This window comes from Cephus cinctus, unplaced genomic scaffold (assembly GCF_000341935.2).
Source record: "Cephus cinctus unplaced genomic scaffold, Ccin1 Ccin1_scaffold0076, whole genome shotgun sequence".
Taxonomy (NCBI): Eukaryota; Metazoa; Arthropoda; class Insecta; order Hymenoptera; family Cephidae; genus Cephus; species Cephus cinctus.
Window position 1 is genome coordinate 149,255 of NW_014332817.1, and position 14,545 is coordinate 163,799.

A 14,545-nucleotide genomic window follows, 5' to 3' on the forward strand; every position below is an offset into this window, starting at 1 on the left:
AAAAAAAAAAAAAAAAAAAAAAAAAAAATCGCAGTCATGCCAAAAAGCGGTATTTTACGAAATTTTTCGAAAGAGCTGGCAACACTCTACGACGAAGATTGATGTACAATCCCTTTCATCCTCTGTATTTTAATATCCCACGTATATATATTTAAACGCGAGCAAGAGCCGTAAGCCCCCAGGATCTCTGCTTTTCAATGCTCCCACTTCTGTCTTATTATTTACATGCTACCTTTCACCGTCATCCAGCATCCATTAGGAGGACCGGGGTTTTTATTCCCGAAAGAATCTGCACCTGCTGCCCCAAAAGGACAATTAATCCAAAGAAGCACGGCCGAAAGTCATTACCGGGCGCTGCAGTTGCTCTCGATTAGCCCAGTAGGTCGAACCTACCTACGTCAGATGCCACCTCTGACCAAGCACTGTGCATTCGAATGGAGCTGGACGAGCACCTACATACCTAACCAATAGGATCCATATCGAAGAGCAGTATGAATATGCGTTTAAATCAGAGAGGTCAGTCGTCAGTCGGCGTGGGTCGCCGCGCGAATGGTCGTCCGACCGAGCTTGCAGGCCTTTCGTCACGTGAACCCTTAACGCGAAGCTGAAGCGTCACGTGCTCCTAGCTCCCATCCAAGCCCTACGGCGGGTGACGCAATGCATCTTCAGCCTGTACAGGCCCGCTGGCCTGATATCACTTTGATTTATCCAGGCGCATTACCATCTAGACGTGACCGCAGCATCGTGACTAGTGATACGGCTGCTCCCTTCGTGCCGTCTGCTTCTATTTCCATTCCCGTGTCTAACGCTTCTTATTATCGCGGCACAGCGGCAGAGGCTAATTAGGGGACGAACCTCTGGATGGACAATACACGAATTTACCATACACCGCGTTTTGCTCGCGGCAGTTCGAATGAGGAATTTTGAAGTTTAGGTAATTTTGACACAAGTGACATGGATACCAAATTTTTGAGATCCTCGAGAAAAAAAAAAAAAAAAAACGTTAATTATAATTTTTTATTTTTTTTCGAAATCTGGAAAAGGGTTATGTCATTTTTCTTATGCAGGGATGTCTGGTATCGCTGCTATTTTCTCTACGTAATTAACCAAGTGAAACTTGATCATGCTCCCCTGGCTTTCTGCAGGCACCGCTGCTTCTGTGAAAGCTCGTAGGTACAGTCAGTGGGAATGAAGTGCAGTCGGTAGAAGCACGAAAAGCATTTTTCGAATGCGGATAGACATCAATACTGATCGTCCGAATAGCGAAAAAGATAAAAAGCCTGGGTTAAGGTATGTACTGGAGCCCTAAATAAAGATGGCCAAAGTCGCTCGAGAAGCGTAGGGCCGTAGAAGGACCGTTGTAGAAACCAGGTAGAAGTGCCGAACGACGACGCCCGCCAGTGAACAGCTAATGAACGACGTGTAAGCGTAGGCGGACGATGTGCTGTGTCGGGTTCGCGAGTGAAATTGTGAAAAGGTTAGGTGGTGAGGTTAGGTTATTGTGTAAGTAACATAGAGGGTGGCGAGTCGACGACGTTGGGTCTGTGGAAATTGTGGAATAGCGCGCCAGGTACGTGTTAGGGCTACTCGGAAGGGAAGTCAATGGACTTTAAAATATAACGGGGGGGTGGGACTTGACCCTGGGAATTTCTTGGGGTTGTTAATGGCAATTTGAGAAAGAAAAAAAAAAAAGGGTTGCACCGGCTGGTCGAATGACTTTTATAAAACGTGAAAAAAAAAATCAAAATTTTATAACCCGATTATAGACGCAATTTAGAAATTGAAATTGTATTGCGTTATCAGCGTATAAGGGGGTTGACCGTGATCACTGATAACAGGGACAATCGAGCTAGTTATAAGACAATGTAGAATCATCGTTCGTTCGAAATTATGCCAAACTCAAAATAGCCCATGGGACCCGTATACGAGAAATTTTTGGAAAAAAATAAGAAAATTAATCCCTAATAATATCGAAACGAAGCATTGAAAGGAACGTCGACGAGGTCGTCGTCGTAGTCGAGGACGTCGTCTACGTGGACCGTGTCTCGCGACGCAGAGCTCGTTACACCCGTCGTCGCCGCCCCCGGCGTCGCGACGCTCATCGATTCCTGGCCCCGCCTCTCCGACGTCCCAATGACGTCACTGGAACCCCAGCCCCGCAGTACCCACCAGTTTCGAACCCATACCGCCCCCGTATACCGCCTCCAGCGAAGGGACGTTCCAGCACCTAGTGCACCCCCGTGATAAAGGTCGCAGCGCAACACCCTCGTAGGTGCGGAAGGACCATAAAACCCACAGTGGACGCTGAAACGCTTCACCTCTCATACAGTGTGTATCGAGCTTTAAAATCGACTGTCCACTGTCCGTTTGCCCTGGTCAAGGATTTAATTTCAAATGTGTCCCCGCGACACCGTATAACGCCCTTAACGCGAGCCCGTCGACGATGTCACTCGTAAACCCGTGTTTGCGGGCTGTTGAGTTTTATAAAATTTCATTCATACCAGGAGCACCACCCCCTAACCCTCCCGCCGGTCGCTCTCGTTTCGACCCCGTAAACCGGAGCTATTGAGCGTAAAACGTTTTACGGGCTACGGGGATACCGATAGTTGGACGGAAATGGTACAGAGTGTCCCTGGCAGTAGCAGCATCCGACGCTGGACCCATTCTCATCATCCGGCTACCTAGCTGTAGGTGCCCGTTCGCGAGCTTTGGCGCCGAAGTAAGAGAAACACGTGCGCGACTCCTCTTTAATTCCGCGACGATAAAACCAAAGGAAAATTGAAACGACTTTTCTTATTAAGGCTCCATTCGCTCGCTAAATTCGTTCGTTCCTACTTTGTCGGCTGTTGGAGCCACGAAAAAAAAAAGAAAAAAAAAAAAAAAAAAAATTAATTTTTTCCTTTAATTTTATTTTTTTCAGCCCACAATGAAAGCCGCTAGATCGATAACTCCGTAAGTATAATAACAACGCCGTAAAACTATTGGCCGTGAAACGTCTGATGGAGAAACGAAAAATTATGGCCAGCCTTAAAGGATACAATAAAGCCTCGATACAGCACGGCAGTCGGTACGGTTCGTTAGAGCCCATTACGCAGTGATAATGCTCAATAGCCCATTCCTGCGCGGATCAGAATTGACGTCAGACGTGGTTGCAGCCGTCAGGTAATACCAGCTGGCCAGTGCATCGGAATTATAGCGCGACGTAGCGCAGCGAAACGTCGCGAGCTTTTAAAACAAACCCATATAGAATTAACTGACACGTGAATAACTGCGACGGTGCATTTTAATGTCAGCATCGGAGTCCGCTGGCTACGTCATAACAAAACGAGCATGGCGCACGTGATAAAAGGATCGGAGTCGTGACTGTAGCACGCAGCTACAGTACCGACCCGCTCGCAGTGTCAGATTACCCAGGTCCTCGCAGCGCGACGGTACCCGATGCACCGTGCAAGTTCGAAGCCAGGACGTACCGTCAAACCAGATTCAGCAAGCTAATTAAGTACCTGACACTCGTTGGCCTCCGTGGTTATAGCAGTTAGACATAGAGTGCGTGCCGAACTGTCACGCCGCCGCCTAATTTCCCTTCACGGTTATGCTAAACGTAATGGCATAAGTGCATGGTCACGCGCGTGCGCCACCGTAACACGGTATAGTGATTCAGCCTTTGTCATAATTCCGAGCGACAGTACCGAAATCCGTGCAAGGGACCCGCTTTTAAATCATAGAAAAATTTCAATGCCCGCCATGATTCGAAAAGGACCAATCAGAGACCTCTGCTTCGGGTTCGTAACGGACCGTTCGTTAATCCACCGACGCGCATGCGCACTAGCCGTAATAGGGGGTTCAACGCGAGTCTAAGGGTGGCATAGCGGGACGACGCGTGAGTTAAAAAAGGAGAAGGAAGAAAGACAAAGGAAGAAAAAAAAAGAGTTGACGAAAGCTCAAGTTGAATGGCGTCGCTCGTGCACGCGTTATATATGCAGAGTGGCCGGCAATGAATTGCAGATTGGGCGACGCTCGCCGATGCTAACAGTATACCGTGTTACAACGCACTATACATGTATACACCATTGCTGTATAATACTGATATTCATTTTCAGTAGGTGAATGGATCACTAGCCGAACGTACTATAGATTTCCAGTGGGCATAAGTTGCAGAGGAGATTGACGGGGAGAGTGATTTTTAGGTTACGTGAGGAAAAGCATGATGACACGTGTGCCACCACGTAAACCTTGTATATTATGCTCCGATAACTCGTGACCGATAGGGATCGCAGTGCCCCTATATTTTTATCGTCGCTATACTTGTATACACGATCCCCGCAATTACATTTATAGCCAGACCGAGTGACCGTGGGATATGAGTGGACCATTATATTCCAGCCTTGATTTTCGCGCATCGATAGTTTTGCTGGTTATTTTCTCGGCCGACACTTGTGTCCGGACCGAGTTGTAAAGCCTGGGAAAATACGAGAGAGAGGTTCAAGTAGTACAGGCAGCATAGCTATATATCTATAAACACAGTATACACCGCAGTGTACGGTGTACAGGGCAGTAGAGAAAGAACTTAAGAAAAACAAAAGTGGGCGAAAGAGAGGCAGACGTGCAAGTCCATTGGAAACGTGATCTCGCGGATTCCCGGAGGCTTTCTGACGCCTTTACGTAGCGCGATAAGAAGACGGAGGCGAGGGGGGCAGCTTTTAGCGAGAGCTTCAAAAAGACAAAAGCCTTATCTTATCGGACGGTGAAAGTCGTGCGTAGAAAATATATTTGCGATACGAGTCTCGAGTTTTTTTTTTTTTGCTACTTTTGCAAAGTGCTTATCGACGATGGCGGATGCGTGGAGGAGAAACAGGAAAGTGTGGAAAAGGCCAGTGGCCGTCACGGTACTGCATCCAGGCAGGTTGGCGATACGGTCTGCCGTATTACCCGTGAACAGTGTTACCAACACAGGAAAAAAAAAAATATATATATATTCTCGTACAACTATAGCACCGTTAATTTTAAGTATTGTTCGACTAAATGTAATGAAAAAAAAAAAAAAAATATCTATTCGGAATAATACGTGCAGGTCAAAAATGGTCCCGAGGGATGCTGCGGACGGTTCATCCTTGGAACTCAATAAATGCCGAAAGTTTTCAGTAACACGTGCAGCACGCGAAATCGCTGAATTACGTAGTCTCGTTCCTCGAGGACGATAAGGTCGAGCCTCTGGGTCGTTTACTGTGGTAATTAAAATCAGAACGTAATTTCAGAGGGTTGGGTGGCGAACCCTGTACAATTCATCCGTCTTCTTTCCCCCCGCCCTCTCTCTCTCTCTCTCTCTCTCTCTCTCTCTCTCTCTCTCTCTCTCTCTCTAGTACGGATAGTAGATTCTCATTTCAAAATTTACCCAGCCCGACCTTTGCGCACCCTTTGTTCCGGCTGAGGTATGCCCCGCGAAGGCTCCGACAAAATTTTAAGGTCAAAGGTCACGCCTTCTCCATAGGTTTTCCTTCCGTGGGAGGTGGGGGGGTTGATGCTCGAATGAAAAAAAAATCGTCGAAAATCTCTTCATCTTAATCCTCGAGATTGTCCGACACGCTAGAAGTTGCATATCTTTGCTGCACAGCCGACGCATCCAATGCACCTGTCACACACGTAGAGACGGACTTGACACCATTGCACTGCACCTTTTACGGAGAGATTATGGACCGCCGGTGCATTATTACAGAACTGGTTGGGTCCACTGAATCGCGTCAAGGTTGCATTCAGCCGGATGCTGGTACCGATCGGTAGATCAACAATCGATAAGGAGATCGAATAGCACAGGCAATCACGAGGAAGACACGTAGAATTAGGAACCTCGATAAGGACGACTGATATTATACAGCGAAAAGGGAGAAAACGAAAGGAAAAAAAGGGCCGAGAAAATTTTTATTGAATGCACAACGAGGCAGGATAAATCGGCTGATATCATAAAGAGGATACCGCGGATTCTTTGAACTGTAGAGGTTTTAGAGTCTTGGCGAAAAAAAAAATGTAGAATTAAAGGAGAACACGCACGGGGGCTGCTTGTTATCAGCAGATCGTTAGAAAACATTACGCAGCCTCCATCGCACTCCTTACATTCATTTTTAATTATTTTTTTTTTTTTCTTTTTTTTTTATTATCGAAACGAGAACACGTCTCTCCCTGCTAAATTGGCTCTACTGGGAAATATGACGGGAAAGTCCCGAAAGTGCTGAAGCAGGCGGTAAAAGGTAACGTAAATTGACTACGATAAATCAACGTAGAACGTGATCGTTGTTGTACCGAGTCCTTTGGACTTTCGAGGTACGTGGTAATTCCGAAATGCTCGGCTTTAAGAATGGTAGACGCAGGGCACGGGGCTGTGTCGGTTCGCCCGTGGGAGTTCTGTGTAGAAGACGATGCTGCGATATAACCACAGTAAGCATTGAAGGTAGATACACAGGTAAGTAAAGTATGTACAGCCACGAACCACCGTCAAAATTGATTCCGTCAAATACGAGCGAGTGGAACAGATAATTTCGCTAATATTCGCCTAACGATAATATACAGAGAGAGAGAGAGAGAGAGAGAGAGAGAGAAAGAGAGAGAGAGAGACAGAGAGAGAACAACCCGCTCCTGGAATAATGCTAGACATACGTTGAATCATGTTAATTCGACACCGCTAATTGATACAGTCCTGGTTATCATACGGGAAATGGTTCAGGGACGTATCACAGTCGAGCGCCCCCGCAGTCCTCGCAAGATCAGTACCAGGAAGTGACTAAGTGTATAGAAAGGCCACGAGATAAAAACCCAAAAAAAATATCAAAACGAAAAAAAAAAAAATTGCCAACGAATCAAAACTGGTTCGCTCAGTTGTAATCGTAACTCAGCCCCCGGGGCCGCGGTGACATTTCCCGCAGGGAAAGTTCGGGTCACCCGTTATAACTGCTCGCAGCTGCCGACGAAGTCGTCTAGGTGAGTTAAAAAAAAAAAAAAAAATTTAACTCGAGGGTGCTGTCGCGGCACAGGGGTGTTCTACCGGAAATACTGGTAAAATATGTGCCTATATCCCCTTACGACTACCCCCTCCCCCCTCCACGGCATTTATCTCCCAGCAACCCCCCCCGCTACCCTAAAACACATCGCGCTCTCGTCCTTTCACTCGGAGCAATGAACATTTTTTTTATCTAATCCAGATCATCCTTATCTCCCAACGATAAGCTCGATATCCTAGCGATCGGGAATCCTCGACACGCCCATTGCGTATACGTCTGCGACGTACTGCCAGCAGAGCTTCTCTGATCGCGTAGGAGCTGGTTACGCGACGACAGCTTCCAGTCTCGTCGAGAATGGACCACGGGATCGTCGAGGCATAGATACCGCGCAGGAAAACCAGTCGTACGGTTTAACCGTCCGGTTTGCTAGGATGACCGTATTATAGTAATGCCGGGGTGTAACGACATGTGGAGCGTGACACGTACGTGGAAGGTGAGTACACGTATGAAGGCTGACGACGTATCACGCGTGGTGAACATTCGGATAAGGTATGAAAGTGAGTACCGGAGGTGGCTGGAGACCGTATGGGGTTTTCCTGACATTAGCAATATATAGTATATATATATATATATATATATATATACACTTGAGGAATAAAGTATATATTACCTGTACCGTAGAAAAACGTGGGACTGAATTATACGTGTGTAAAAGATATATCGTGTATAAGGCCCCGCATGAAATACACAGAGAGGGGCTACACGGAGTAGGACGTATATGCGTACGGGGGACTGGTCCAGGAGTCCGATCGATTTGGGAGCAGGGTACTTGCCATCTCCATCGACGGCAGCTGCAACGTCACCTGCCTGCCAGCTGTTCAGCTTCGTTTCTGAACCACCCTATAGCGTTCGGCAGACAGACTGCCGGAGCAACGTGATGAAATTAAGGGGCCCCGCTACACACGAGACTGGATATTAAGAAGGCTCCCTGGTATAATTGGAGGAACTGGCACGTGGCTGGCGCTCTGTGCTTTATTTATCGCGTGCTCGTCTTGCTCGGGCCTCGTATAATTATGCGGTATTACGCCGAGTGGCACCGTAAGAGAAGCGCACGGGACGAGGGAAGAAAAATTTTAAATGACGTAAAAAAAAACAAAAAAAGAAAAAAAGTTTACGAAATTCCTTAAAACGGTTACGCGAGAAGACGTAGATCATCGTGAAAAGACGGCGATGGCCGTTCTGTCGATTACAGACGTTCCGAGAGAGGCTCGACGGCCGAGCGCATTTAAAAGTCGCGAGAACGGAAATCACCGAGCGGAAATCCCGTTTTTGGGAATACGTCCGTCATGGAGTTGCGCAACGTGTAGCGAGAGCGAGAGTTGGCGAATCTTGGGAAAAAAAAAAAAAAGGAGTCATTAGTCGAGAAGAATTGATAGAGACGCGAGAGCGATTACGTAACGAGAATTAATCGAACGAGTTGAAACGAAATTATCTCCGATACCTCTAAAGATTAAGCGCCAGTGCGACCACGAGCAAAAAAAATATGCATAACCCAACGGCAAAAAGTATCCCTATAATTATATCTCGTCAGTGAATTCGCGGTACGTTCATTAGCGGCGGTATTAACTGCCGTTAAACCGGACGGTTGGCAAAGCGCAAACAGTATTGCCGCAATTTCATAAAAACAGCCCGTATACGGTCTGTATTTATATTACAGTAGAAAATAAAAATAAAGCTTCCTCTCGTATGCCTGACCAACCTGACGAGTCGGCTGACCGGTTTTGACAAAAATTCCCCAAAAAAAATTTTTTTTCACTCTTCATAATAAAAAAAAAAACCCGACGAAACAAATCAAATTTTGCAAAAAAAATTTTTTTTTTTTTTTTTTTTTTTTTTTTTAAAAAAAAAAAAAAATTTTTTTTCACTCTTCATAATAAAAAAAAAAACCCGACGAAACAAATCAAATTTTGCAAAAAAAATTTTTTTTTTTTTTTTTTTTTTTTTTTTGAAAAAAAATCACGATCCTCCAATCCTCATTAATTACTACACCGAATTACAAGAAAATCCAATACACGTGTTTCGTCCAAGCACGAAAGCTCCGCGAGCACGAACGCTTGCGCCAGCACCTACGACGTACGAACCACCGACCACGCTAACGCGAAGCAGTGTCTCCGGGAGGAACGACGCGCGAGCTGCCTTTACTCAGGATTTACCGGGTGCCGAGCCGCCTTGCCGAGTCAATGCCGAGACCTTGCACTCGAGTGGTATATCGCTCGCATGTAAACGCACGCACGATACGTACCCCAGGTACGTACGCGAAGGCGCAGAACGCACTCACGCACAATCTGGCGCAGAGCCGTTTACGATGACGATAATTCACGAGACGGTCGAAGCGCTCGGAAGGGCAGCGCCGGGGGCAGCGCCGGGGGCGGCTTTTCAAGAAGCGACAGGGACTATACGAATCCAACCCAAGACGCGCGCCAACGTGAAGTCTACGGGAAAGCGAGAGTGGACAATGTAAATAATAAATTTCATCCAGGATTCGTAGCCTTACAATACTCCCTAATCCCCGCTTCCCGTATTCTTCTTGAGCAGCCCTTTACCTTTCCCTCTGCTTAAGGCGCTCGTCACACCGAAACTCGTTCCTTACACCACGTCGACGACGTTCTCCTTGAGCGTCTACGCCATTGGCTTTCGCGGGAGTCTCGAAGCCCGGAGAGCTTTAGAGCGTTAAGGAGGGATCGAGCTAAGAAGCGGATCTTCAAGTAGTGCAATAGTCGGAGTGAGCGGCCAGTTAAACCGTCTTTGAGGTTATGAATCGAGAGTGGCGTAGCTATTACGGGTACGCGCAGCCGTCCCTTCTTGGGCTCGAAGATCAATCTGGACCGACGAAGGAGTCGGGAGCCCTCGTGGCGAAGGTCCACGAGTTACTATTTTTTTCGACCTCTTTTTGAATCACTGCCAAGAGGAACGTTATTCTTTCCTGAGATTTAACCACGGGAAGCAAGGAGCATCGGACGGATTTGGAGATCGGGAGAAGGTGAAGAGATATTATGATAGAAGAAAAATAAAGGGTTCCTCGTACAAAAAGGGCGTAGAGGGAAACGCGAGGATCTTGGGAAAATGTGAGGGCGAGGGGGGAGGGGCGAGCAGCGTGGGACAAATAAAGAAAATTATTAATAATTTATCAGCAAGATTACGTTAAAATCAGCAGGAACGCCGAGAGGCGAGGGAATTTGCGAGCACGTTCGATTTTCGTTCACTGGTAGGCCCGCGCGTACGGAGGGGATGGATGGTGTCTTCTGTCGGGGCTGAAGAAACAAGGGACGACGAGGAAGACCGCGGTGAACGTGAAACGTTGCTTAAGGAAACAGAAAGGGGGTAGTCTAAGGGAGGCGCGATCAATAGAGAGTAAACCCTAGATAATTGGTAAAAAAAAGGTCCAAGTGACTGCAAGGGGTTGCTTTCGCGGGGAACAGATGAATTAAGGAGAATCCAAGAAGTGACTATGGGATAAGGAGCGTTTTGCCCTGGGAACGATAACGTAAGTTGAGGCGTCGAGCGATCGAACGACCATACGGCAAAAGCCGTCGATTACAGTTATGACGATTGAACGCGATTCGAATTTTCACATTTCGGTATCCAGCGTGAACGCGCGTGGGCAGAGAGCAGCGTGTACGTGCCTTGTCGGGGAAGAATGACGTCACGCACACCTAACCGAAGTTCGACGCGTGGACACGCACTGGGCTCTCCTTATCTTTAAGCGGTTGCCATGGCGACCGTCATTCCCCGCAAGCGGCGGGAGAATTTTCTACCTCTGGCTCACCGGGAGCCGATCCTAGGCTCCCTCGACTATTTTCACTTTAACGGGTTCTCGGGGCAGCGGGTATAACGGCCTAGAGAAACTCTGGCAATTTCAAAAGAGAATTCTTCAGTCCGACCCGATCCCTCGAGGTATTCACGAGCGCGCAATTAGTCGCGTATCGCTCGAGTAAGCGTACGGAGAGTGCTGGCGATAATTGGGTTTAAAAGAGTGTCAATATTTATAATTCATCTTCAAGAACGATCCGCAGCATCTCGCGTGGGTCCATCGTCTTCATCTTTGGTAGTTACACTCCGATCTCATCCTCGTGCGGCAGGATTTGAATTGTTGGAAATCCTCGAGGATTCGTCCCTTCGTCGGAATACTCCAGAGGGCTCGCCCTGTGACGTTCCCCCTCTTTACGTTGTAGACGTGACGTATTAATCTTCGGATTGGATGTGAAAGAGCGGTAGAGAACAGATGTATATATATAGGCGTGCATGTAAAGCAGGGGAGACGGACACATGGCGGTGCACTGAACTCGCGCGTGGGACGCAGACTTCTTTATTTCGCGAGGCGACACGCGTGCCTGTCGCATTTGCGTTTTATCTCTATATCCGGGGAATCAGCTTTTTGGCACGTCACGAAGAGGATTCCTGTAGGCGTGCTTGGTGTCACTGTTCTTGGCGCGGTGGCGGGAAAAGGAGGAATTCAAATTTAGGCCTTCTCGAGGTACGAAATCGCTGGCTCGGTAAATGGAAAATTTTACGATTCAATGAAATGGTAATTACATTAGAAAATTTCATTGTCGATTGATCGTTCGATATTGAGAATTCGAAGATTTGTTATTCGCCGAGAAATGTTTTTACAGGGGATGAAAAACGTTTCGATTCTGAATGACAGGTCGGACACCTTTTCTCAGTTAGAAACGTCAATTTCATGTGACGGTCGCTGAAGAAGTTATTTCAACGTCCTGAGTAAGATCCGATATCCGCGTAAAAGGACGAAGAATCCGGGAATCCTAGACGAGGAATCCTTGTGGCAGAAGCAATTTACGAAAATAGACACGAGTAATAAGACGGTCGTCCTTAACATTAATATAGTGTATGTATCAGTACTGAAATTTCCGGACGGTTTGGCGCCAAGTAGGAAATGAACGTTTTTTCCTTGAAACAGTAAGAAAGTATGGAAACGAAGATATACAATTCATTTGGGCCAACCGACGACATGCAATATACGAAAATCCTGTTCCGTAAAGGGACATTCTTGTCCAGGTTCTTTTTTCTTTTTTTTCATATCCCGAAACTCATTCGTTGATTGATAAATCGAAGACATTCAGTCAGGACACAGGATCCTGGCTGTCCGAACTTACAAAGGACCCCCATGAGCCTGTAGCATTAATCGTGTCGTAGGGATAGCTTTTTCAAGGGCGCCGAATCACCTTATTCCTTTTCACGGTACCAAGAAGAGAAATTCCGTTTCTCTGGGACTAATTTTTGGGACTAACGGGATTTTTCGGGCCCATGAAAAGAGACCTCTAGCCCAGGGTCTTACAGGGCCAACGTTATTGGCACTCCAGGTAATTTTGAAGGTAAGCTTATAATTAACATGGTGCGGTAGGTAAAATACACAAAGGATTCCAGGTCTAGTTGAATCCAATGACCGTAAAGGGTACCGGGCAAAGGTCAGCCCTGAATATTAAAAAAAAAAAAATACTAGACGTAAGAGGACTTACCAAACAACGCCAAAGGCTCCATAACCGATGGGTCTGTCAGGCTGCACAGGATCCTGAGGTGGTGGTGGGGGTGGTGGTGCTGGGGCTGCAGGATGATAATACGTAGGTGGTGCCTGGGCCGCGGCTGCAGCAGCCGCTGCCAGGACCGCCTGGCCCGGATGGGCCCCCGTAGACCCGCCGCCGGTTGCCCCAGCCCCGGCCCCCTGCATTAAAGACATAGACACGCTCATGGACACCCGGGAGTGCCGGCTGGGCCCCACTACTGCCATCAAATCCTTCCTAGGTATCCCTACGTTCGGCCACCCTCTTCCTCCTCGTCTTTTACTGGCACCCACCTTCTTCTTCACCAGTCCGCTTTATATCCTTAGTCCTTTAATGCTTTTCTTTTCTTCTCGTCCCAGTTTGTCTCTCCTGGCTTTGGTTTCAGCTTTAGATATTCCTGTTCCTCACATTCAGTGAAACCTCTTGGAACTTCACCACCCGCACTCGAATTTCTCTTTAAACACTCAAAACGTTAGAGGCTCAAATGCCACTTCCTTTACTTTCTCACGATTATTGCACTGGTTTAACTTTGTCGATTCACTTTTCGTACGGTAATCAGGAATTCTTAATATACCTGAATCCTTTATACGTGTCTTTGACTATCCCCTAGGTATTTTCACTACCCTCTTCCAGCTAATCCTTTTACTTTTCACGAGTAGTTCGCGCCTTTGTTTACCTTCAGACAAGTGACCAGTGAGTACAGCCACGGGCGGATCAGGAAAAGACGAATCCAGCGAGAATAGGTTAGACAGGATTTCGATATAACCTCATTCGGATTCCTCTTGGGATGGTGTCCTCGGGGTAGTTTATGACCACGGTCTTAAGAAATCACGACGCTGGCTTATTATTCTTCTTGAGGGTCCTCTTCTTATCGTTAACGATAAGAGTTATGACGTCTGCTTATTTTCCAAGTCAGCCAATCAACGACCTTGTGCTCTTTTATTTAAATCACAGTGCACAAAGGGATGCGAAGAATATTCGTTGAACCTGGGAAAGGAAGAATATCCGATTTTAGCGAGGATGACTTTATTATTGTTTAGTACGAATCCGTGATATAGCCAATGTTATCACATTTTCTTATCAAGACTTCTTTCGCATAAACGTAGAGAGCTTTTGAGCCACTGACAAGAATGCCGCGTACCTTCGAGGTTCTGGCCAAGGAACTTGCTCACGATAGAAAAAAGGAAGTTGCCAGCCTGAGAGAATGACAGCGTGCGAAAAGAACGATGGAGATAGAGCGTGAAGGAGGAAATGGTAGTGAGGAAAAGAGGGAAGAGTAGGATTAGTAGTTGGTAGCGCGTCGTGAGGGATAAGGCTGTACATACACACTCGTTTGGCTAACCGCTTCTAGCACAGATAGACCTTCGACCCATTTGCAATATATATAAAGCGACACAATACACAACCGACACTATATATTACCACCAGAGAGTACTCTAAGCTCTCGGCAAATTTCTAGTCACTGTTATCCCCACGTATTAGCACTTTATTTACCAATGAGAGGAGGACGCCTTCCGATCCTCGTCTAGGTTATGTTTGACGCACGCACCACACACACTATGCACTCTCCCTCAGCTGAGCTCGCGCGATATCCTCCCTCAACCAGCACTACGTTCTCTGTCCTCTTAGTAAGGAACGGGACACGACACGCGCGCGTTCTCGCGAACACAAATTAACGGGACAAAAACGAAGAAAAAGAATTGTGAGAGCGCTTACGGAGGCCTTAGGGCAGGGCTTTTTGTGTCTCTACGGGGGCCAGAGCCAACCGCCACGAATGCAAGTCAGGCTCGTCTCGCGTAACGCGGGTGGAGATGCTCACGGACGAGATGCACGTCGTAACGCAGCCAAGGCTTGCTGGCCACTGCCTGAATAGTGCACCGCGGGCAGCGCCAGCTGCACAAAGGCGAGTCACGTGACCTGCGCCAATAACCAATGCGCATTAGAACGACGCGCAGCGCGCTCCCTTTGACTGCCGTC

The 14,545-nt window shown here is 47.2% G+C and overlaps 1 protein-coding gene across 7 annotated transcripts in view; it reads right to left on the reverse strand.

Annotated features, from left to right (window-relative positions):
• LOC107270001 (serine/threonine-protein kinase NLK) overlaps window positions 1–14,545 on the reverse strand; it is a 69,841-nt gene that overhangs the window by 54,732 nt on the left and 564 nt on the right. For 4 of the 7 annotated variants that reach the window (XR_001538203.2, XR_003060538.1, XR_003060537.1 and 1 more), the window contains exon 1: window positions 12,527–14,440. Coding sequence is in view for 4 of the 7 variants with exons in the window: in XM_025087868.1 (XP_024943636.1) it covers window positions 12,527–12,795 (269 nt within the window). In the remaining 3 variants the exon portion in view is untranslated. Of the gene's footprint in view, window positions 1–12,526; window positions 14,441–14,545 lie in introns of those variants that run through there. The other 3 variants (XM_015744577.2, XM_015744569.2, XM_025087875.1) reach the window with 3 other exon arrangements.